The sequence below is a fragment of the Oryctolagus cuniculus genome, chromosome 1, assembly GCF_051225735.1.
Source record: "Oryctolagus cuniculus isolate XC-2025 breed Fujian yellow rabbit chromosome 1, ASM5122573v1, whole genome shotgun sequence".
In the NCBI taxonomy this organism is placed as follows: Eukaryota; Metazoa; Chordata; class Mammalia; order Lagomorpha; family Leporidae; genus Oryctolagus; species Oryctolagus cuniculus.
The window spans coordinates 225,421,926-225,447,917 of NC_142867.1; the positions used below are offsets into that span (position 1 = coordinate 225,421,926).

Here is a 25,992-nt window from a genome sequence, read left to right on the forward strand (position 1 = left end):
ATGACTGGGCGCAGGGATGTGCAGGAGTTTTGGTATACTCTCATCCCACATCAGACTGCTGGGGTTTGAGTCTCAGCTCCATTTCCAATGCCAGCTTCCTGCTAATATGTATCCTGGGAGGCAGCAGGTCCCTGCCACCTACCTGTAAGACCTGGATTGAGTTTTGGACTTCTGTCTTTTTTTTTTTTTTTTTTTTTAACAGGCAGAGTTAGAGAGATACAGAGAGAAAGGTCTTCCTTTTTCCCTTGGTTCACCCCCCAAATGGCCGCTACGGCCGGTGCACCGCACCAATCCGAAGCAAGGAGCCAGGTGCTTCCTCCTGGTCTCCCATTTGGGTGCAGGGCCCAGGGACCTGGGCCATCCTCCACTGCACTCCCGGGCCACAGCTGGACTGGAAGAGGAGCGACCGGGACAGAATCCAGCGCCCTAACTGGGACTAGAACCCGGGGTGCCGGCGCCGCAGGTGGAGGATTAGCCTAGTGAGCCACAGCGCCGGCCTGGGCTTCTGTCTTTAGCCTGTCCCAGCCCCAACTGTTCCAAGCATTTGGGGAGAAAACCAGTGGCTGCAAGATCTGTCTGTCTCTCTCTTGCTCTGTTTTTCTTCCTTACAAATAAAAAAAATGATTAAAACAATAATTTTAAATAAAAATAAATTTTTTCTTTCTTCTGCTATAGGGTTAAATAATGGTCATCAAATATTGTGGACTTGGGGATATGAAAGGGTTATTATAATCCTTTTGTCCTGGGAACTCTTGTTAAACCCAGACCCAGTCATTGCATTATGAAGTTGAGATTAAATATATTTAGTTCTTACCATGCCAGATATGTTGAAAAATAAAGTCAGGGCAAGGTGCTAAATAGTGTGATAAGAAAAAGAATTTCTAAATATCACTTTTATTTTTTAAGATTTGTCTATTTCAAAATCAGGGTTATATAGAGAGAGGGAGAGACAGCTCTTCCATCTGCAGGTTCACTCCCCAGATGGCCGCAGCGGGCCAGGCTGAAGCCAGGAGCTTCATATTGTTCTCACGTGGGTGGTGAGTGCCCAAGCACCTAGGCTGTCTTCAAGTGCTTTTCCCAGGCCATTAGCTGGGAGCTGGGTCAGAAGTGGAGCACCAGGACTCAAATCCATGCCCACATGGGATGTCAGGATCGTAAGTGGTGGCTTTATCTGCTACACCACAACGCCAGCCCCCAAATACCAGTTTCCTTTGAAAGTGTTCTCTCGTGTGCTCACTGTTTGCATGCGTGGCTCTAACAAGCAGTTATGCTCTTCATCTGTAAAACGGTGCTCATGCCACTGCGGCACCAGCTCCAGACCCCGCTGCCCTGCGCTTGCTGTTGGGCGGGGCGGGGGGGGGCGTCCTGGAGGCCTCCCTCCAGTCAGGTACGGGCTCATGAAGAACACGTCAGCACGCGTGCCATGTTCCCTACACTCGGGACCAGGGAGGGCTGTTCACTCCCACTGCTCTCAAAGCGTCAGAAGGGAGGAGAGGAGCAGTCCCCATCTGCGGCTCTGGTTCCCGGAGCTGATGACTTCACGAGGCCCCTCTTCTGGGCCCCTGGTGTGGCTCCGGGTAGACTTGGGGGACACCCCCGAGGGGCTGGCACATCAGTCACGCACTCCGCCAGTCCAGGGCCTCTTGCGCAACCTGCCAAAACTGCTCATTTTCAGAACGGCAGCTGTCGGAACGGGAGCAGCAGTTAATTGAAAAGTCAAGTGAGCTGCGGGCGCTGCAGAAAGAGACGGACTGTATGAGGGCAGACTTCAGCCTCCTGCGGAACCAGTTCTTGACAGAAAGAAAGCAGGCCGAGAAGCAGGTGGCCAGCCTGAAGGAGGCGCTCAAGACTCAGCGGAGCCAGCTGGAAAAAAGTCTTCTGGTGAGTACCTGCGGCCGGCCAGTCGATGAGGGACGGTGCTTGGCAGTGTTTTAAGTGCAGCCTCAGCTCAAACAGACGTGAGGCTGCTGGTGAGTCGCCCGGCACGGAGCAGCAGCCCCAGTGACTCCATGCTGGGGAGCCTCTGCCCGCCTTGCACCGGCAGAGGGAGGGCGCCTGTGGACACCTTGGCATCGCAGCAGTCCTTACACATCGCTCTCATCGTCCCTGTTCACCAGCGTTAGCGTTCATCATTATCCTAAAACCAGGAAGCTCAGGCTACCGTGCTTTTATCCCTAAAATAAGTTTAGAAATTATGTCAGTCCAGACCCATTCGAGGTGAGTGCGAGCAGGCGAGTAGCACAGGAACAGATTTTTCCAACACCCTGGGGAGGAACCAGTGGAATCCTGTGTGTGAAAGGAACTTTTAAATCGTGTATTTCGCACAGGGAGGGTAGTGGTAGGCAAGATGATTGTAATGCAGGCGTTCGAATTTAGCCTGCCCAGCAGCCCTGGGGTGCTGGCTAACACTGCTCCCAGTTTAAGACATTTGAGGCTTCTGACAGGGAAAGCAACTCATCAAAGGGTACCCTGCAGAGGTGGCGCTCGGACACTAGGCTGACAGTCACACCTGCCCATGTCACAGCTAGCAAGGCCAAGACAGAAACTAAGTTACCAAGCTTTACAGTGTCTTTTCTTCCTTCTGTGCTAGGAACAAAAACAGGAGAACAGTAGTATACAAAAGGAAATGGCGACAATCGAACTGGTAGCCCAGGACAACCACGAGCGGGCCAGGCGCCTGATGAAAGAGCTCAACCAGATGCAGCACGAGTACCTGGAGCTCCAGAAACAGGTAGTGTGTGAGGGGAACCCGCTGGCCAACCTGGACAGAGAGGGCTCCTCTGCTCCACGAGCCTCAGGCAGATTGTGTTGCTATGAATCTTTTTAAAAATGTATTTATTTGAAAGGCAATGTTAGAGGGAGAGCCAGGGCTGAGCCAGGCTGAAGCCAGGAGTCAGGAGCTTTTTCCAGGTCTCTCATGTGGGTGGTAGGAGCCTAAGCAACTTGGGCCATCTCCACTGCTTTCCCAGGCACATTAGCAGGAGCTACATTGGAAGTGGAGCAGCTGGGACTTGAACTAGTGGTGGCTTAACCCACCAGGCCACAATGCCAGCTCCTGTTATCTCTTTTAAGAAGAGTATTTTTTCATGGAAATTGTAGAAAGCTGATTAGAACAACATTCTGTAGGTCAAATCTGTTTTCTCAGTCTTAAAATTTAGAAGTGTACTTCTACAAATTAAAAAAAAAAAAGCTTGTTTTTATAATTCTCAAGTTCAACAAGCTTTTAAAAAATGTTGTAATTTTTGTTCATTTATCTCATTTATTTGAAAGGCAGAGTGACAGTGACATACAGAGATCTGCCATATACTGGTTCACTCCCCAAAGGCAACAGTGACAGCTGGGCCAGGCTAGAGCCAGGAGCCAGGAACTCAGTGCAGATCTCCCACACGGATGGCACCATCCACATGGATTTGAACCACCACCCGTGTGCCTCCCACGGTGCCTGTTAGCAGGAAGCTGGAATCAGAAGCTGAGCTGGGACTCAAACCCAGACACTTTGACATGAGATGCAAGTGTCCAAAGAGGCACCTTAGCCACTAGGCCAAACATCCAACCCTCAACAAGCTTTTCACGTTAGCTAATGAAAGAAAAAGATGCTAATTCTTTTTTTTTTTTTAAACTTTTATTTAGTAAATATAAATTTCCAAAGTACAGTTTATGGATTACAATGGCTTCTCCCCCCCATAACTTCCCTCCTACCCGCACCCCTCCCATCTCCTGCTCCCACTCCCATTCCATTCACATCAAGATTCATTTTCAATTATCTTTATATACAGAAGATCGATTTACTAGATATTAAGTAAAGATTTCATCAGTTTGCACCCATACGGAACATAAAGTGTAAAATACTGTTTCAGTACTAGTTATAGCATTAATTCACATTGGACAACACACTAAGGACAGAGATCCCACATGAGGAGTAAGTACAAAGTGACTCCTGTTGTTGACTTAACAATTTGACACTCTTGTTTATGGCGTGAGTAGTCTCCCTAGGCTCTAGTCATGAGTTGCCAAGGCTATGGAAGCCTTTTGAGTTTGCCAACTTCGATCTTCTTTAGAAAAGGACATAGTCACAGTGGAATTTCTCTCCTCCCTTCAGAGAAAGGTACCTCCTCCTTTGATGGCCCCGTTCTTTCTACTGGTATCTCACTCTCAGAGATCTTTCATTTAGTTTTTTGTTTGTTTGTTTGTTTGTTTGTTTTTTGCCAGAGTGTCTTGGCTTTCCATGCTTAAAATACTCTCACGGGCTCTTCAGCCAGATCCACATGCCTTAAGGGCTGATTCTGAGGCCAGAGTGCTGTTCAGGACATCTGCTGTTCTATGAGTCTGTTGTGTATCCCGCTTCCCATGTTGGATCGTTCTCACCCTTTTTGATTCTATCAGTTAGTATTAGCAGACACTAGTCTTGTTTGTGTGATCCCTTTGACTCTTAGACCTATCAGTGTGATCAATTGTGAACTGAAATTGATCACTTGGACTAGTGAGATGGCATTGGTACATGCCACCTTGATGGGATTGTATTGGAATCCCCTGGCACATTTCTAACTCCACCATTTGGGGCAAGTCTGATTGAGCATGTCCCAAAGTGTACATCTCCTCCTTCTCTTATTCCCACTCTTATATTTAACAGGGATCACTTTTCAGTTAAATTTAAACATCTAAGAATAATTCTGTGTTAATTACAGAGTTCAACCAATAGTATTAACTAGAACAAAAACAAATACTAAAATGGATAAAGTATTAAATTGTACATTAACAGTCAGGACAAGAGCTGATCAAGTCACTGTTTCTCATAATGTCCCTTTCACTTTAACAGGTTTCCTTTTTGGTGTTTGCTTAGTTGTCACCCATCAGGGAGAACATAATGATATTTGTCCCTTTGGGACTGGCTTAATTCACTCAGCATGACGTTTTCCAGATTCCTCCATTTTGTTGCAAATGACTGGATTTCATTGTTTTTGACTGCTGTATAGTATTCTATAGAGTACATGTCCCATAATTTCTTAATCCAGTCTACTGTTGATGGGCATTTGGGTTGATTCCAGGTCTTAGCTATTGTGAATTGAGCTGCAATAAACATTAAGGTGCAGACAGCTTGTTTGTTTACCAATTTAATTTCCTTTGGGTAAATTCCAAGGAGTGGGATGGCTGGGTTGTATGGTAGGGTTATATTCAGGTTTCTGAGGCATCTCCAGACTGACTTCCATAGTGGCTTAACCAGTTTGCATTCCCACCAACAGTGGGTTAGTGTCCCTTTTTCCCCACATCCTTGCCAGCATCTGTTGTTGGTAGATTTCTGAATGTGAGCCATTCTCACCGGGGTGAGGTGAAACCTCATTGTGGTTTTGATTTACATTTCCCTGATTGCTAGTGATCTTGAACATTTTTTCATGTGTCTGTTGGCCATTTGGATTTCCTCTTTTGAAAAATGTCTATTGAGGTCCTTGGCCCATCTCTTAATTGGGTTGTTTGTTTTGATGTTGCGGAGTTTCTTGATCTCTTTGTAGATCCTGGTTATTAACCCTTTATCTGTTGCATAGTTTGCAAATATTTTTTCCCATTCTGTCGGTAGCCTCTTCACATTCCTGACTGTTTCTTTTGCAGTACAGAAACTTCTCAATTTAATGCAATCCCAAATGTTAATTTTGGCTTCGACTGCCTGTGCTTCCGGGGTCTTTTCCAAGAAATCTTTGCTGATACCTATATCTTGCAGGGTTTCTCCAATGTTCACTAATAATTTGATGGTGTTGGGTCGTAGATTTAAGTCTTTAATCCATGTTGAGTGGATTTTTGTGTAAAGTGAAAGGTAGGGATCTTGCTTCATGCTTCTGCATGTGGAAATCCAATTTTCCCAGCACCATTTATTGAATAGACTGTCCTTACTCCAGGAATTAGTTTTAGATCCTTGATCAAATATAAGTTGGCTGTAGATGTTTGGGTTGATTTCTGGTGTTTCTATTCTGTTCCATTGGTCTATCCATCTGTTTCTGTACCAGTACCATGCTGTTTTGATAACAACTGCCCTGTAGTATGTCCTGAAATCTGGTATTGTGATGCCTCCGGCTTTGTTTTTGTTGTACAAGATTGCTTTAGCTATTCGAGGCCTTCTGTGTCTCCATATGAATTTCAGCATCATTTTTTCCAGATCTGAGAAGAATGTCTTTGGTATTTTGATTGGTATCGCATTAAATCTATAAATTACTTTTGGGAGAATGGACATTTTGATGATATTGATTCTTCCAACCCAAGAGCATGGAATATTTTTCCATTTTTTTGGTATCCTCTTCTATTTCCTTCTTTAAGATTTTGTAATTCTCAACGTAGAGATCTTTGAAGTCCTTGGTTAAGTTTATTCCAAAGTATTTGATTGTTTTTGTAGCTATTGTGAATGGGATTGATCTTAGAAGTTCTTCCTCAGCCATGGCATTGCCTGTGTATACAAAGGCTGTTGATTTTTGTGCATTGATTTTATACCCTGCTACTTTGCCAAACTCTTCTATGAGTTCCAATAGTCTCTTAGTAGAGTTCTTTGGATCCCCTAAAAAAAGAATCATATCATCTGCAAAGAGGGATAGCTTGAGTTCTTCCTTCCCAATTTTTATCCCTTTAATTTCTTTTTCTTGCCTAATAGCTCTGGCTAGAACCTCCAGAACTATATTGACTAGCAGTGGTGAGAGTGGGCATCCCTATCTGGTACCAGATATTAGTGGAAATGCTTGTAAATTTTCCCCATTCAATAGGATACTGGCCATGGGTTTTTCATAAATTGCATTGATTGTATTGAGGAATGTTCCTTCCATACCCAGTTTGCTTAGAGTTTTCATCATGAAAGGGTGTTGTATTTTATCAAATGCTTTCTCTGCGTCTATTGAGATAATCACATGGTTTTTCTTCTGCAGTTTTTCTTCTGCAATGTGCTGTATCACATTGATTGTTTTGCAAACATTGAACCATCCCTGCATACCAGGGATAAATCCCACTTGGTCTGGGTGGATGATCTTTCTGATGTATTATTGCATTCTATTGGCCAGAATTTTATTGAGGATTTTTGCATCTTGTTCATCCAGGATATTGGTCTGTAATTTTCTTTCAATGATGCATCTTTTTCCAGCTTAGGAATTAAGGTGATGCTGGCTTCACAGAAAGAATTTGGGAGGATTCCCTGTTTTTCAGTTGTTCTGAATAGTTTGAGAAGAATTGGAGTTAGTTCTTCTTTAAATGTTTGATAAAATTCAGCAGTGAATCCATCTGGTCCTGGGCTTTTCTTTGTTGGGAGGGCCTTTATTACTGTTTCAATTTCTGTCTCAGTTATAGGTCTGTTTAGGTTTTCTATGTCTTCCTGGTTATTTAGGTAGGTTGCCTGTGTCCAGGAATCTATCCATTTCTGATAGATTTCCCTGTTTACTGGCATACAAATCCTTGTAGTAATTTCTGATGATTCTTTTTATTTCTGTGTTGTGTGTTGTTACGTTTCCTTTTTCATCTCTGATTTTATTGATTTGGGTCTTTTCTTTTTTTAGTTAGTTGGGCCAATGGGGTGTCAATTTTGTTTATTTTTTTCAAAAAACCAGCTCCTCGTTTGGCTGATTTTTTGTAATTTTTTTTTATTCAATCCTATTGATTTTTTCTCTGATTTTAATTATTTCTCTTCTCCTACTAGATTTGGGTCTGGTTTGCTGCAGATTTTCTAGATCCTTGAGATGAATTGAAAGCTCATTTATTTGGTGCCTTTCCAATTTCTTGATGTAGGCACCTAAACTTTCCTCTCAACACTGCTTTTGCTGTATCCCATAAGTTTCGTATGTTGTGCTGTTATCCTCATTTACTTCCAGAAATTTTTTGATTTCTCTTTTGATTTCTTGAATGACCCAGTGTTCATTTCAGGAGCATGTTGTTCAATCTCCATGTGTTTGTTTGCATATGCTCTAGGGATTCCTGAGTTGCTAATTTCCAACTTCATTCCCCTATGGTCTGAGAAGCTGCATCGTATGATTCTAATTCTTTTGAATTTGCTGAGACTTGCTTTATGGCCTAGTATGTGGTCAGTCCTAGAGAAGGTTCTATGTACTGCTGAGAAGAATTTAAAATCTTTAGCTGTAGGATTGAAAGTTCTGTAGATATCTGTTAGATCCATTTGGGCTATAGTGTCGTTTAAATCTACTGTGTCCTTGTTGATCTTCTGTCCGGTTGATCTGTCTATTTCTGAGAGTGGAGTATTGAAGTCCCCCAGTACTATTGTATTGGGGTCTAAGTCTCCCTTTAAGTCCCTTAACAAATCTTTTAAATAAACCGGTGCCCTGTAATTAGGTGCATATACATTGATAATCGTTATATCTTCCTGTTGAATTGATCCCTTAATCATTATATAGTGCCCCTCTTTGTCTCTTAACAGTTTTTGTGTTAAAGTTTATGTTGTCCGATATTAAGATGGCTACACCCGCTCTTTTTTCATTTCTGTTGGCAGGGTATATCTTTTTCCAGCCTTTCACTTTCAGTCTGTATGGATCTTTGTTGGAAAGATGTGTTTCTTGTAAGCAGCAAATAGATGGGTTTTGTTTCTTAACCCAATCAGCCAGTCGGTGTCTTTTAACTGGAGAGTTGAGGCCATTAACGTTCAATGTGACTATTGATAAGTAGTAACTTTGCCCTGCCATTTGCCAAAGATATTTTCTAATATATGCTTTGAACTTCCTGTGATCTTTTGCTATGAGGTTTCCTTCCTTTACCTTATTTCATATTGATGACCATGTTTCTGTGTTTCTGTGTGTAACACATCTTTAAGCATCTTTTGCAGGGCTGGATGAGTGGTGACAAATTCTTTCAATTTCTGTTTGCTATGAAAGGTCTTTATTTCACCATCATTCACAAATGAGAGCTTTGCTGGATATAATATTCTGGGCTGGCAGTTTTTCTCTCTTAGTACCTGGCCTATGTCTTGCCATTCCCTTCTAGCCTGTAGAGTTTCTGATGAGAAGTCTGCTGTGAGTCTAATTGGAGATCCTCTGAGAGTAATCTGACGTTTCTCTCTTGCACATTTTAGAATCTTTTATTTATGTTTCACTGTGTTGAGTTTGATTACAACGTGTCGTGGTGAGGATCTCTTTTGGTCATGTTTACTAGGGGTTCTATGAACTTCCTGTACTAGGATGTCTCTGTCCTTCTCCAAACCCGGGAAGTTCTCTGCAAGTATCTCACTAAAAAGGCCTTCTAATCCTTTTTCCCTCTCCATGCCTTCAAGAACTCCTAGAACCCGAATGTTGGATTTTTAATAGTATCCTGTAGATTCTCAACAATATTTTTTAGATTTCTAATCTCCTCTTTTCTTTGGTTTGACTGTATGTTTTCCTGTGCTCTGTCTTCTAAGTCCGATATTCTCTCTTCTGTTTCACTGACTCTGTTTTTAAGGCTCTCTAATGTGTTTGTCATTTGATCTATTGAGTTCTTCATTTCATTTTGATTTCTCTTCACTATCATGCTTTCCTGTTCTACTAGTTTCTGAGTTTCATTTTGATTCCTCCTTAAGATTTCATTTTCTCGAAGGAGATTTTCTGTCCTGTCCAGTGAAGATTTCTGTAGCTCAAGCATTTGTTTTTGAAAACTTTTTTGAAATCCGTATCTTGGATTTCTTTCATCTCATCATCTTCATAATCTTGGCTTGGGGTGTCTTGTTCATTTGGGGGCGTCGTAATGTCTTCCTTGTTATTGTTTCCTCGGTTTCTGCGTTTTTTGCTTGGCATTGTGGAGATATTCTTTGGATTCTTCTTCCCTCACTGTGGTGTTTTTTTCTTGTTATACTATGACTGTTTTAAGTGGACTGTCTGCTTTAGATGGAGCCTTAGAGGCTTGAGATGGGTGTGGCCTGAGAGCTGTTTGGTTCCTCAGGGTTAAGGGTGTGCCAAAGGTGACACTCCCAGGTTTGGCATGGTAAATCTCTCTCTCTCTTCTCTTTTCTTTTTTTTTTTTTTTTTTTTTTTCCAGAAGGGAAGTAATTCTGCACAGCTGAGTGGAACTGAAGGTAGTCAGCTTCCGATCTCTGGCTCCTGTGGATATAACATTCGCCTGCTCTTTTCCAAGGACCACACAGGGAATCCGTGCTGCCCTCAGTGTGGGCTCAAATTCTCCTGCAGTCTCCCACTGGGTTGCCACAGTTACCGAATTGTAGCGTTTCTGGAGAGTACTCACGTGAACTCCATGAGTTCTCTCACCCACCATCTCTTTTTTCACAGTCTCAGTTCATTAGCACCACACATTCATTAGGTCCTACTCTCCTGTTATTTCACACCACCCCCAAGTCAGGTTTTTCTGCTTGGCTGAGGCAGGTGCAGCCCGCGCCGCTTTTACGTATGTCCAAAATAGTGCCTGCTCTTTGTCTTGCTCGCTTTTGAGAGGTGAGTGGAGAGAGAAACTCGTGTCCGTACTTGTCACTTTTTTTTCCTCTCTCTTCTAGTTAGCCTGGTGAACTTTCCCCCATGGGGCTTCAAGCCTCATTCCCTCTAGGCTCCTCCTTCTGCTTTCCCACCGGTGTCTCAGGCTGTTGAGGTTCGGTTCACCTCGCATTCCGGCGCTGGTGTGTTGATTCCGCTGCTGGTGTCCCGAGCCATGGGCTTCCATGCCCTCCATGCAGGTCCACCGTGAATCACTAGTTCTGGAAGAATTTCCTCTGCTGTTTCTTCCCCAACTCTTCCCTGAACCTGCAATATCTCCACTTTTATTAAACTGTCTCTTCCCGGACTATCAGTGTGCTCCCTTCCTATTCCACCATTTTGCCGCTCAAAAGATGCTAATTCTTTAGATGAAATTTTATCATGTCCCAAGCAGCTATGCTGAAGTTTTAGATTTATGCCAGACAAGTCTATAGGAGCCAAAATCCCCAAGCAGGACAGAACGGTCCAGGAGAAGCCTTTGATGTCATGTCATGCCACCAGGTGTTTGGACAGGTAGTCTCTAATCCCAGATGCCCCTGAGCTGTGTCCACATCCGGGCCATCCCTGAACTCTGGTTGTGCTGCCATGGCCCCTTGATGATGCCGCTGTAGTCTTTGGGCAACCCCTGTGGCAGTTTCAGGCCAATCTGTGCTTCCAGCCCTCTGCTCCTGACCCCCACACACCTTTTGGTTCAAGGAAAATTCTTATTTAAAATCCACAAGCCATTAGTGATTGTGGATGCCTTTGCAGACTGAGTAGGTCAATTAGCAATATGTATCAGTCTAACACCCTCCTAAGCTGTTACAAGGAGCACCATGTGGAGTAGTCAGGCACGCAGCAAGATCTGCAGCACTTGCAGAAACTCGAGGTTGCCCCAGCCCCCACTCAGTACCCATGAAAGGAGAGCATCTGCCCCTTCAGCACTGGCATGTGGACTGCAGACGACTGAGGGCTTCTTTCAGCCAGTGATCCTTTTCTCATTTGAGGTTTAATGATTGTACCTGTCACCGGGTACCACTGGGTTACTTCATGTTTTTATCTTGGTTCTCACTTTTTGGAGAAAAAGTCATTATCTCTGTGTATAAATAAGGCCCAGAAGTCAGCTGAGTTACCTGAGTTATCCTGGTGATGTTAACTGAGGATGAGTCTGGAATCCAGCTCTATCCCAAAAAGAATGATTTCTTTTTTTTTTTTTTTAAGATTTATTTTATTTATTTGAAAGACAGAGCTATAGAGAGACGTAAATCCAGAGAGCGCAAAGTCTTCCATCCCCTGATTCACTCCCTAAACAGCTACAACGGCCAGAGCTGAGCTGATTTGAAGCCAGGAGATTCTTCCAGGTCTCCCTCACAGGTGCAGGGGCCCAAGCACTTGGGCAATCCTCAGTTACTTTTTCAGGCCATAGCAGAGAGCTGTATTGGAAGTAGAGCAGCCAGGACTCAAACCAGCACCCATTTGGGTTGTTGGCGCTGCAGGCCAGGGCTTTAACCCACTGCACCACAGTACTGGCCCCAAGAATGATTTCTATAGAGTTTAAGGAACATTATCCACATACTTGTCTAAATTGAAGTTGCTTCAGTGAAAATGTCAATGAACTTGTATACTCAGTAACTGGTAGATACTGGAATATTTGAAAAAAATCACAATTTTATATTTCTGTCTACGTCCATACCACTGTGAACGTGCCAGATCTTATCTGATCTCAGAAAATTTGATGTTTCTAACAATCACAATACAGATACTTCTTGACTTATGAAACAGCTACATCCAAATAACCCATCTTAACTCAAATGCTAAGTGAGAAATGCTGTAGCCACACACGGCCTGCTGAGCAGCACAGTGCACCGTGGTGTCAGGCGGTTGTTCCCCTGCACCCATGTGACTGACCTCAAGCAGGGGCTGCTGCCGGCCACCCAGCACTGTGCAGTAACTGTACAGGTGTCCTAGCCCACAAGATGAAGCGCAAGGTCTGCTTTGTACTCAGTGTGCATTGCTTTTGCACCACTGCAAAATCCAAAAGACCTTAAGGAGAACCCTTGTAAGTTGTGTAGTTGATATTTATAGATCTTTAAACACATGATGCTTTACCTGATGGTATTTCAACTCTGACTCCTTCTTCAGGTGGAAAACCAAAAAGATCTGGAGAGAAGACAAATGGAAATCAGTGACGCCATGAGGACCCTGAAGTCTGAGGTGAAAGATGAAATCAGAACCAGCTTGAAGAATCTCAACCAGTTTCTTCCAGAACTACCAGCAGATCTGGAAGCAATTTTGGAAAGAAATGAACACCTAGGAGAGTTGGAAAGTCTGAAAGAGAATTTCCCATTTACCATGAACGAGAGACCTTTTGAAGACAAACTGAACTTCTCCCATGTTCACATAAAGGTAAGGGGTAAGGGTTTGTCCTGTTGTTCTCTGGGCTTCTAACAGGGTAGTTTGGTTACTGCCTCCCCCAGTTAAGCTAAAATACAGAATTGGGGCGGGATGGGGGAAGGAGGAGGAGGACACAGCGTGCTGGTCCCAGTCATGGTGTTCTGTGACTCACTGATGTCTCCTTTTCCCTCTGAACAAGGACACTCACTGGCGTGGAGAAGCGCTGCGAGAGAAGCTGCGTCACCGGGAAGACCGACTCAAGGTGGCCTTTAGCCGATTGTTAAATTTTTCTTAGTTTTATTCGAAAGGCAGGGACACACACAGAGCTCTCCCACCCCGTGATTCACTCCCCAGATGCCTGCAATGGCCAGAGCAGGGCCAAGTCAATCAGGAGCTGGGAACTCAGTCGTAAGTCTCCCGCAGGGGTGCAGGGTCCCGAGTACCTGAGCCGTCACCTGCTGCCTCCCAGGGTGGCTACAGCAGGAAGCTGGGGCAGCAAGAGCAGAGCCAGGGCTGACCCAGGCGCCCAGCAAGCAGCACCTTACCCTGCTGTCAAGGGCCTGCCGTCCCTGCAGGTTCACTGGACATCAGGGAAGTTGGCGTCGCACAGCGGGTGGCAGTCAGTGTTCAGAACCATGCTTTCCGCTGTGAAAGCGGTGTTGTTTAACCTACGTAATGCTGCTCTTACCTCAGCTAAAACTGACGGAGCCTAAGTATTTGGGACGGGAAATAGAGACACAGTGATAACCTCACAGGACAGTGGCTGCGGCGGGGAGACTGGGAGTACTTCAGGTGAGACTTGAGCATCAGGTGAGGAACGTGTGGTTCAGAGTATGTTCAGTGTGAAGGGCCTGGGAGGCCTCCAGGGGAAAATGGCCATCTGTGGGCAGCTGAAAAAAGGAGTGTGGGGTTTAGTGGTCAGTGCTGACCTAAGGATTCAGGGATGAAGAGTACACCAGGGAACGGAAATATGTGCGTGAGGCAGACCAGAGAACAGGACCCGTGTTTGCAGAGTGGAGGCAGCACTGCAACACGGAGTGAGAGCCCGGTGACATGCACCGACAGTCTCCAGCCACGTGTGGCACAGCGGGGGAGCCGCCGCCCGGCATCCCACAGGGGCGCTGGTGCACGTCCCTGTTGCTCCCCTTCTGACCCAGCTCTCTGCTGTGGCCCGGGAAAGCAGAAGATGGCCCAAGTCCTTGGGCCTGCACCCGCGTGGCAGACCCAGAGGAGGCTCCTGGCTGCTGATTGGCCCCGCTCCAGCTGTTGCAGCCATTTGGGGAGTGAACCAGCGGATGGAAGACCCCTCTCTCTCTCTGTCTCTAACCCTGCCTTTCAAATAAATAAATCTTTTTAAAAAATGTATTGGGGGCAGATATTGTGGCACAGTGGGGTGAGCGCCCACTCGCAGTGCCCAGGCCCTGTACCCCGTTATCAGAACGCTGGTTCAAGTTCCAGCTGCTGTGCTTCCAGGGCACCTTCCTGCCGACGGGCCTGGGAAGGCAGTGCAAGATGGCCCAAGTCACTGGGTCTGTGCCACCTACATGGGAGACCCAGGTGCAGTTCTAGCTTCTGGCTTTGCCCTGGCCCAGCCCCTGCTGTTGTGGGAATTTGGGGAGCGAACCAGCAGATTCAAGGTCTCCCCCCCGCCCGCCCACTCTGCCTTTCAAATAAACCAATCTTTAAAACAATTTTTTTTTAATTGTCCCTCATGTTGCAGGCATTTGGGGAGTTAACCAGTGGAAGGAAGATGTTTCCCCTTCTGTGTCATTCTGCCTTTCAAATTATTAAATACTCCCTAAAATTTGTTTTTAAATCCAGGTAGAAATTGAGTCGCTGGCTGGGCACTGTGGAGCTGCACGCTAAGGTGCGGCTTTGTTCGCCTGCTCCCGTAGCAGAGCGCTGGTTGAGTTCCGTCTGCTCTGCGTCCCACTCAGCTTCCTGCTCACGCACCCTCGGGGGCAGCAGATGCTGCGTCAAGTGCTTGGGCCCCTGCCACCCGCATAGAAGACCAGAGGAGTTCCTGGCTCCTTGCTTCAGCCTAGCCCAGCCAGAGAGTGAACCAGCCAATGGAAATGCTCTCTCTTGTCCTGCTTTTCAAGTAGATGAAAATAAAATATTTTTACAATTCAGTTGCCACACTTCAAATGCTTGATAGCCACCATGTTATCTGTTGGCCACTCTTGACAGGCAGATACAGAGTAGTCCCATCACTGCAACCTGTCAGTGCTGCTGCAGACTGACAGTCATGTCAGTGACACCGTAAAGGAAAGGAAAGCCAAAGCGGAGTCTAGGGTTGAGGAGTGAATGCATCGTGAGATAGCAGGTCTCAGCTAATCTAAATCCTGCAGCAGGAGAAAGACGAGGCAGTACTTCAGTGGGGAGCGTTGTTACAGAGAATGGGCTAAGAGTTACCACCACCAGATGGTAACATTGAAACACACTGAGTTTCCAGCTGGTACCTCCTATAATTTTTTTTGGACAAGAGCATTTTCAACAGTCATTCCTTTTCTATGACAGTTTTGCTTACCAAATGTTAAACTGAGGGAGCTAAGTAAATAAAGGTTCCCATGTTTCTTCTGTGTAAACCCCAATTGTGTCCTAAGGCCCAACTTCGCCACTGTATGTCCAAGCAAGCAGAAGTACTGATGAAAGGCAAGCGGCAGACGGAGGGCACTCTGCACAGTCTGAGGCGGCAAGTGGATGCGTTAGGGGAGCTGGTCACCAGCACCTCTGCGGATTCGGCGTCGTCACCCAGTCTGTCTCAGCTTGAGTCTTCCCTCGCAGACGACTCTCAGTTTGGACAAAGTAAGGTAAGAGGAAGCTCTTGGCAGAGGCTCAGTCTGTCCCATGGGAAGTACTTGCGATCTGCAGTCTGCAGTCCAAACGAGACGCAGGACATGAGGCACCTGCAACTCTGGAAAACTGGGGAGACCCTGTGGTCCGAGGGAAAAGTGGATCCACTGTTGCCAGAGAGGATGAACAGGTGGCTTAGGAACAAGACGAGAACTGGAGCTCGGACGACCTGATATCCCACGCTCCAGGGTTTCCTCATCTTCTGTCCGGTTAACACGAACAGCTTAGACGTGGGAGGCCAGTTTGAGTCCCGGTTTCATCTGTGTCCCTGTGCCTACTATTCCTTAGCAAAATCTTTGAGTGCAGACTTGGGAGTCTATCAGAAAACAAAAAACTAAATTTTAGATGATTCTCTGTATAGGCCTCAGCTAAGGTTAATAGTCATTTAGGAGGAATTTGAAATACACTCATGGAACTGGCAAGCAGTAGCACTGTAACTGTCAAGGGACAGATAATACTTCCATTCTTTATTTTTTTTTAATATTTGAGAGGTACAGTCAGAGAGGAGAGACAGAAAGGTTTTCCATCCACTGGTTCACTCCCCAAATGGCTGCCAACGGCTGGAGCTGAGATGAGCTGATCCCAAACCAGGAGCTTCTTCCAGGTCTCCCTCGCGGGTGCGGGGGCCACCCAAGGACTTGGGCCCTCCCCCACTGCTTTCTCGGGCCATTAGCAGAGAGCTGATCTGAAGTGGAACAGCCGGGCTCGAACCCTATGAGATACCAGCACTGCAGACAGAGCCTCAGCACACTGTGCCACAGTGCCAGACCCAAATTTCTGTTCTTGAGTGCCTACTGTGTGCACATACTATACTGAACACTTTCTACCATCTCATTTCATCTTTGTCCTTGGGGTTAGGACATATATCAGTAATGACAGATGACCTGGTCAAAGGCACAGTACAGGATAGAACCAGGCAGAGAGCAATGTGTTGTATTGGTTGAACCATAAGGAACATTCAAGGACAAATGCTTCTTTAATAGGCCCAAGGCTGGCAAACGACTTGCACAGGTCACATAGTGAGAATAGCAGCCAAGATTTGAATGATTTACCTTAACGCTTCTGTGGTGCTAAAGACCAAAACCATTATGGGCCCTGGGGCAGGATTTAAGGAAGAGAACATGAGAGGCATGGGCCGGCACCATGGCTCACTAGGCTAATCCTCACCTGTGGCGCTGACACAGTGGGTTCTAGTCCCGGTCAGGCACCAGTTCTTTCCTGGTTGCTCCTCTTCCAGTCCAGCTCTCTGCTGTGGCCCAGGAAGGCAGTGGAGGATGGCTCAAGTGCTTGGGCCCTGCACCCGCATGGGAGACTGGGAGGAAGCACCTGGCTCCTGGCTTCAGATCGGCACAGCATGCCGGCCAGAGCAGCCATCTGGGGGGTGAACCAACAGAAGGAAGACCTTTCTCTAACTCTGCCTGTCAAAAAAAAATAAATAAATAATTGAGAGGCAGTGTACACTAAGAAGTGGGCAGGTTTTAGAGGCAAGATAGCCAATGGAGTAAGACAAACAGCAAACAGGCTGAAGAGGCAGGTTCAGTTATCAGGTCAAGAGGGCAGCCTGAAGATGAAGAGTTCAGGTGCCCCAAAGGCAAGAAAATATTCAAGAGAGGTGTCAGAGGCACAAGGAGTAGAGGCAAGATTGTTAGGTGACTTTGGGGTTGTGATCCAGGCCTGTGTGGAATAAAGGCCTGCCTCAACTAGACTGGAGTCTGGGGCTGGCTTCTGAGCCTTAACGTTTCACTTCTCAGATCTTCCAGCAAATCGCACACGGTCCATCAGAGCCGTCAGGCAGTTACTGACACTGACGCCATCCCCAGCGTTCTCACAGGTATGTGTTAGAGATTTCTGAATTGGTACTCTCAACTGGAAAATCTTCAAATCTAGCGGTTAAAAAAAAAAAATAAACTAAGCCGGCGCCGTGGCTCAATAGGCTAATCCTCCACCTTGCGGCGCCGGCACACTGGGTTCTAGTCCCGGTTGGGGCGCCGGATTCTGTCCCGGTTGCCCCTCTTCCAGGCCAGCTCTCTGCTGTGGCCAGGGAGTGCAGTGGAGGATGGCCCAGGTGCTTGGGCCCTGCACCCCATGGGAGACCAGGAAAAGCACCTGGCTCCTGGCTCCTGGCTCCTGCCATCGGATCAGCACGGTGCGCCGGCCGCGGCGGCCATTGGAGGGTGAACCAATGGCAAAGGAAGACCTTTCTCTCTCTGTCTCTCTCTCTCACTGTCCACTCTGCCTGTCAAAAAAAAAAAAAACAAAAAAAAAAAACAAAAAAAAACTATTAACTTTCCTAATTCTGTAGTGGTTCATCTTAAAGCATTTTTCCAAAGAGGTACTCAGTATGTTGTTATCCATCACTTCATTATTCTTTCATCATTTGAATAATTTGTCCTCCCTTTTTGTCTTACTGCAGGAAACATGACTGAGCCAAGATGAAAAATACCGTCACTGGCATGAATGTATCTAAGGAAATACCTTCTCTGCTACCTCACTCACTCACTCTAGTTGAATGCCACTTGATTTTTTTGAGATTATGGAACAAAGATGCCAAAATGCCACTCTAGTTTTTATGCTTGTACCATTCATTAATGCCAGCATTTTTTGTGAATTACTTGTACATATGGGAATAGTTGTATACATTCTAAACTGGGGTCCTACAGTGTTTAATTATTAAATGTTTTTATAAAACCAATGTAGATTTTTAACTGCATATTTCAATCTACAAACTAGTAAATCTAGTTACAAAGAAAAGAATGTACTTCAGCCCCTCTTCATGTATACAGAGTTATTTTTGGATTTTACCTAAGATTTATTTTTCATATAAAAATAAAAGATATATTCAACCTGGATCATCTGACTTTCCATTTTACAGATCAATTTACAATAAAATAATAATTTCTTGGATTTACAGTAAAGTAAAAATTGGATTAATCTTTCAAATGGCTTCTACCTTTTACCTGGAAAATGAAGTATGCTGTACTTATCAGTGAATGTGTCATCATTTGGAAATATCTATTATTAAACATTATAGCTAATAATTCTTTAGTGAAAAATAAGGAAAGTTTTGTACTTTGGAGACTCAGACCTGGTGAAAATTCAAATTGTGCTCAGAATTTAAATTCCTGAGCTATAATTAATGGCCTGACACCAAGATCTACATTTCTTTAAGCAGCTAAGACACCCACATACCATATCAGAGTATCCGCGTTCAATACCTGCCATTGGCTCCTGACTCCAGCTTCCTGTTACTGTGGACCCCGGAGGCAGAAATGATGGCTCAAGTTACTGGATTCCTGCCACCCAGCTCCCAGCTGCAGTCCAGCCCAGCCCTGGCCATTAGCAGCATAAATGGGAGTAAACCAGCAAATTGGAGTTGTCTCTCTGCCAATCAAATTTTAAAAGAAAACGAAATATTTTGCAAGTACAGTCACAGCTGTATGACACTAGAAATATTCCCATTGGGTAAATATGTGATAGATTAGGTTTTAAAAAGTTCCCAAGAACTCTTCTAAGCCACTTAACGGCTTGCAAGTCATAACATGTACTGTACACGCTACTGCAGTAGAGAAGAGCCAAGTGCAATAGCACTGAGCTTTCTATTCCTGAAGAGTAAACAGAACTGGACCACAAAGAATTGGCATAAATATAATTATTACAAAGGTAATGAAAGTGACATACAATGTATTAACACACAAGTTCTAGTAGGCATCTACGTCCAAAACAAAACTCGAAATGTCTTCGTTTTGCTTTCTCCAATCAGCTAAATGTTTCAAGCCTTGCCCCAGTAACAATTACTGGTGTCTTATGGACATAATTCTGTACAGCCGCAGCGTCTCCTCTCTACACTGCTCCATGAACGCTCTACCTTCACTTGAAAAGGAGCTCACAGTGATTGTGAACTGTACTATTCCTTTAAAAAATAATAATCTTTTTAAAAAATCACACTTAGGGGGCGGAGCCAAGATGGCGGAATAGTGAGGGCGCGCACCGATAGTCCGGGAAAATTTAGTTTAATAAAAGGGGAGTTACGGTAGCCTCAGAAAAAAGAACCAGGAAAATATTGCAGACAAAACTCTTCTGGATCCAGTGGGCGTGAATCGGAGGACCTACTGGGAGAACAAGGTCGCCCACCGCGCGCGAAAGCCGAGCCGCAGGACCGAGCCGCGGGACTGAGCCGCGGAGGCCGAGCCGCGGGACTGAGCTGCGCGGGCTGCAGGGTCTGCGCGCGGGTGCTCGAAGGGGAGTGCAACAGCGGGGAGACTTGGGAAGTCCGGGGCTCCGAGTCCACGCATCGGCGCTGGAGGGGGAGCAGGCCTGCGTGGAGAGCGTGGGAGCCCACAGTTCGGGACATCAGCGGCAGACTCAACACACCAGCGCTGGAGCGCGAGGTGAGCCGAACCTCAATAGCCCGAGACACCAGCAGGCAAGCGGAGAGAGGAGACTAGAGGGAACGACCCCCGGGGCGGGGGGGACTTCACCAAGCTAACTGGAAGAGAGAGAGAGGGAAAAAAAAAAGGTGACTGGTATGGACACGGGTTTCTCTCTCTCCGCTCACCTCTCAAGGGCGAGCAAGACAAAGAGCAGGCGCCATCTTGGACATACGTCATAAGCAGAGCGACCTCAGGTCTGCACCGGCCCTGAGCCTAGCAGTAAAACCTGACTCTGGGCGGGGCGAATTAACAGGAGATTAGGACTTAGTAAATTTATGGTGCTACTGAACTGAGACTGTGAAAAAAGAGACGGTGGGGGAGAGAACTCACGGAATTCACGTGAGCACTCTCCAGAGACGCTACAATTCCGTAACTTTGGCAACCCAGCGGGAGACTGAAGGAGAATTTGAGCCCACTCTAAGGGCCGAACAGACTCCCTGTGTGGTCCTTGGGAAAGAGCTTCTGATCTCTGGCTCCTGTGGGTATATCATTTGCCTGCTAACTACCTCCAACTTTGTTCAGCTGTGCAGAATAACTTCCCTGTTGAATCAAAAAAAAAAAGAGAGAGAGAGAGAGGGAGAGAGGTTTACCACGCCTAACCTGGGAGTGTCACCTTTGGCACACCAAACAGAGCTCTCAGGCCACACCCATCTCAAGCCCCAAGGCTCCATCAAAAACAGATAGTCCACTTAATCTAGAGTCATAGTATAACAAGAAAAAGCACCACAGTGAAGAAACCAAATATCTCCAATATGACAAATAACAAACGCAAAAACCAAGGTAATAAAAACAAGGAAGTCACCATGAAGCCCTCAAATGAAAAAGACACCCCAATTCAAGATTATGAGGATGATGACATAGAAGAAATGCAAGAAGCAGATCTCAAAAAATTGATAAGAACATTAAGAAGTTCTCAAAAACAAATTCTTGAACTACAGAAATCCTTAATGGACAAGATAGAAAATCTCTCTCGTGAAAATGAAATATTAAGGAGGAATCAAAATGAAACGAAACAACTAGTACAACAGGAAACTGGGATAGTGACTGAAGTGAAGAATTCAATAGATCAAATGAAAAACACAATAGAGAGCCTTACAAACAGAATGGGAGAAGCAGAAGAGAGAATATCGGACTTAGAAGACAGAGAACAGGAAAGGATACAGTCAGACCAAAGAAAAGAAGAGGAAATTAGGAATCTAAAACATATTGTCGGGAATCTTCAGGATACTATTAAAAAACCCAACATTCGGGTTCTAGGAGTTCCTGAAGGCATGGAGAGGGAGAAAGGATTAGAAGGCCTTTTTAGTGAGATATTAGCAGAAAATTTCCCAGGTTTGGAGAAGGACAGAGAAATCCTAGTACAGGAAGCTCACAGAACCCCTAATAAACACGACCAAAAGAGACCCTCACCACGGCACGTTGTAATTAAACTCTCCACAGTGAAACATAAAGAAAAGATCCTAAAATGTGCAAGAGAGAAACGTCAGATTACTCTCAGAGGATCTCCAATCAGACTCACAGCTGACTTCTCATCAGAAACTCTACAAGCTAGGAGGGAATGGCGAGATATAGCCCAGGTACTAAGAGAGAACAACTGCCAGCCCAGAATATTATATCCTGCAAAGCTATCATTTGTGAATGAAGGTGAAATAAAGACTTTTCATAACAAACAGAAATTGAAAGAATTTGTTGCCACTCGTCCAGCCCTGCAAAAGATGCTTAAAGATGTGTTACACACAGAAACAAAGAAACACGGTCATCAATATGAAAGAAGGTAAAGGAAGGAAACCAAGGAAGGAAAGCTCACAGCAAAAGATCACAGGGAATTCAAAGCATATATTAGAACTTATCTTTGGCAAATGGCAGGGCAAAGTTACCACTTATCATTAGTCACATTGAACGTGAATGGCCTGAACTGTCCAGTTAAAAGACACCGTTTGGCTGATTGGGTTAAAAAACAAAACCCATCTATTTGCTGCTTACAAGAAACACATCTTTCCAACAAAGATCCATACAGACTGAAAGTGAAAGGCTGGAAAAAGATATACCATGCCAACAGAAATGAAAAAAGAGCAGGCGTAGCCATCTTAATATCAGACACCATAAACTTTACCACAAAAACCATTAAGAGAGACAAAGAGGGACACTACATAATGATTAAGGGATCAATTCAACAGGAAGATATAACAATTATCAATGTATATGCACCTAACTACAGGGCACCGGTTTATCTAAAAGATTTGTTAACGGACTTAAAGGGAGACTTAGACCCCAATACAGTAGTACTGGGGGACTTCAATACTCCACTCTCAGAAATAGACAGATCAATAGGACAGAAGATCAACAAGGATACAGTAGATTTAAACGACACTATAGCCCAAATGGATCTAACAGATATATACAGAACTTTCAATCCTACAGCTAAAGATTATACATTCTTCTCAGCAGTACATGGAACCTTCTCTAGGATTGACCACATACTAGGCCATAAAGCAAGTCTCAGCAAATTCAAAAGAATTAGAATCATACCATGCAGCTTCTCAGACCATAAAGGAATGAGGTTGGAAATGAACAACTCAGGAATCCCTAGAGCATACGCAAACACATGGAGATTGAACAACATGCTCCTGAATGAACAATGGGTCATAGAAGAAATCAAAAGAGAAATCAAAAACTTTCTGGAAGTAAATGAGGATAACAGCACAACATACCAAAACTTATGGGACGCAGCAAAAGCAGTGTTAAGAGGAAAGTTTATATCAATAGGTGCCTACATCAAGAAATTGGAAAGGCACCAAATAGATGAGCTTTCTATTCACCTCAAGAATCTAGAAAACCTACAGCAAACCAGACCCAAATCTAGTAGGAGAAGAGAAATAATTAAAATCAGAGAAGAAATCAACAGGATTGAATCAAGAAAAACATTACAAAAAATCAGCCAAACGAGGAGCTGGTTTTTTGAAAAAATAAACAAAATTGACACCCCATTGGCCCAACTAACTAAAAAAAGAAGAGAAAAGACCCAAATCAATAAAATCAGAGATGAAAAAGGAAATGTAACAACAGACACCACAGAAATAAAAAGAATCATCAGAAATTACTACAAGGACTTGTATGCCAGCAAACAGGGAAACCTATCAGAAATGGATAGATTCCTGGACACATGCAACCTACCTAAATTGAACCAGGAAGACATCGAAAACCTAAACAGACCCATAACTGAGACAGAAATTGAAACAGTAATAAAGGCCCTCCCAACAAAGAAAAGCCCAGGACCAGATGGATTCACTGCTGAATTCTACCAGACATTTAAAGAAGAACTAACTCCAATTCTTCTCAAACTATTCAGAACAATTGAAGAAGAGGGAATCCTCCCAAATTCTTTCTATGAAGCCAGCATCACCTTAATTCCTAAGCCGGGAAAAGATGCAGCACTGAAAGAGAATTACAGACCAATATCCCTGATGAACATAGATGCAAAAATCCTCAATAAAATTCTCGCCAATAGAATGCAACAACACATCAGAAAGATCATCCACCCAGACCAAGTGGGATTTATCCCTGGTATGCAGGGATGGTTTAATGTGCGCAAGACAATCAATGTGATACACCACATTAACAGACTGCAGAAGAAAAACCATATGATTCTCTCAATAGATGCCGAGAAAGCATTTGATAAAATACAACACCCGTTCATGATGAAAACTCTAAGCAAACTGGGTTTGGAAGGAACATTTCTCAATACAATCAAAGCAATCTATGAAAAACCCACAGCCAACATCCTATTGAATGGGGAAAAGTTGGAAGCATTTCCACTGAGATCTGGGACCAGACAGGGATGTCCACTCTCACCACTGCTATTCAATATAGTTCTGGAAGTTCTAGCCAGAGCTATTAGGCAAGAAAAATAAATTAAAGGGATACAAATTGGGAAGGAAGAACTCAAACTATCCCTCTTTGCAGATGACATGATTCTTTATTTAGGGGACCCAAAGAACTCTACCAAGAGACTATTGGAACTCATAGAAGAGTTTGGCAAAGTAGCAGGGTATAAAATCAATGCACAAAAATCAACAGCCTTTGTATACACAGACAATGCCATGGCTGAGGAAGAACTTCTAAGATCAATCCCATTCACAATAGCTACAAAAACAATCAAATACCTTGGAATAAACTTAACCAAGGACGTTAAAGATCTCTACGATGAAAATTACAAAACCTTAAAGAAAGAAATAGAAGAGGATACCAAGAAATGGAAAAATCTTCTAAGCTCATGCATTGGAAGAATCAATATCATCAAAATGTCCATTCTCCCAAAAGCAATTTATAGATTCAATGCAATACCAATCAAGATACCGAAGACCTTCTTCTCAGATCTGGAAAAATTGGTGCTGAAATTTATATGGAGGCACAAGAGACCTCGAATAGCTAAAGCAATCTTGTACAACAAAAACAAAGCCGGAGGCATCACAATACCAGATTTCAGGACATACTACAGGGCAGTTGTAATCAAAACAGCATGGTACTGGTACAGAAACAGAAGGATAGACCAATGGAACAGAATTGAAATACCAGAAATCAACCCAAACATCTACAGCCAACTTATATTTGATCAAGGATCTAAAACTAATTCCTTGAGCAAGGACAGTCTATTCAATAAATGGTGCTGGGAAAATTGGATTTCCACGTGCAGAATCATGAAGCAAGACCCCTACCTTACACCTTACACAAAAATCCACTCAACATGGATTAAAGACCTAAATCTACGACCTGACACCATCAAGTTACTAGAGAACATTGGAGAAACCCTTCAAGATATTGGCACAGGCAAAGAGTTTCTGGAAAAGACCCGGGAGGCACAGGCAGTCAAAGCCAAAATTAACTATTGGGATTGCATCAAATTGAGAAGTTTCTGTACTGCAAAAGAAACAGTCAGGAGAGTGAAGAGGCAACCGACAGAATGGGAAAAAATATTTGCAAACTATGCAACAGATAAAGGGTTAATAACCAGAATCTACAAAGAGATCAAGAAACTCCACAAAAACAAAACCAACAACCCACTTAAGAGATGGGCCAAGGACCTCAATAGACATTTTTCAAAAGAGGAAATCCAAATGGCCAACAGGCACATGAAAAAATGTTCAAGGTCATTAGCAATCAGAGAAATGCAAATCAAAACCACAATGAGGTTCCACCTCACCCCGGTTAGAATGGCTCACATTCAGAAATCTACCAACAACAGATGCTGGCGAGGATGTGGGGAAAAAGGGACACTAACCCACTGTTGGTGGGAATGCAAACTGGTCAAGCCACTATGGAAATCAGTCTGGAGATTCCTCAGAAACCTGAATATAACCGTACCATACAATCCAGCCATCCCACTCCTTGGAATTTACCCAAAGGAATTTAAATTGGCAAACAAAAAAGCGGTCTGCAGCCTAATGTTTATTGCAGCACAATTCACAATAGCTAAGACCTGGAACCAACCTAAATGCCCATCAACGGTAGACTGGATAAAGAAATTATGGGATATGTACTCTTTAGAATACTATACTGCAGTAAGAAACAACGAAATCCAGTCATTTGCAACAAAATGGAGGAATCTGGAACACATCATGCTGAGTGAAATAAGCCAGTCCCAAAGGGACAAATACCATATGTTCTCCCTGATCGGTGACAACTGACTGAACACCAAAAAGGAAACTTGTTGAAGTGAAAGGGACACTATGGGAAACGGTGACTTGATCAGCATAGCCCTGACTGTTAATGAACAACTTAATACATTATCCCTCTTAGTAGTTTTTTTGTCTGTTCTACTTAATATGACTGATTTAATTCTGTAATTAATACACAGTTATTCTTAAGTGTTGAAATTTAACTGAAATGTGATCCCTGTTAACCATAAGAGT

The 25,992-nt window shown here is 44.2% G+C and overlaps 1 protein-coding gene across 13 annotated transcripts in view; it reads left to right on the forward strand.

The window, feature by feature from the left end:
• The window catches only part of CNTRL (centriolin), a 108,570-nt gene extending 90,068 nt beyond the window's left edge, over positions 1-18,502 (forward strand). For 11 of the 13 annotated variants that reach the window (XM_051842356.3, XM_051842453.3, XM_051842443.3 and 8 more), the window contains 7 exons: positions 1,676-1,881; positions 2,591-2,731; positions 12,546-12,809; positions 12,997-13,059; positions 15,404-15,610; positions 17,405-17,484; positions 18,067-18,502. In XM_051842356.3, coding sequence (XP_051698316.2) covers positions 1,676-1,881; positions 2,591-2,731; positions 12,546-12,809; positions 12,997-13,059; positions 15,404-15,610; positions 17,405-17,455 — 932 coding nt within the window. In that variant the 3' untranslated portion in view covers positions 17,456-17,484; positions 18,067-18,502. Of the gene's footprint in view, positions 1-1,675; positions 1,882-2,590; positions 2,732-12,545; positions 12,810-12,996; positions 13,060-14,618; positions 14,930-15,403; positions 15,611-17,404; positions 17,485-18,066 lie in introns of those variants that run through there. The other 2 variants (XM_051842466.3, XM_089301768.1) reach the window with 2 other exon arrangements.
• The last annotated feature ends 7,490 nt before the right edge of the window (positions 18,503-25,992 follow it).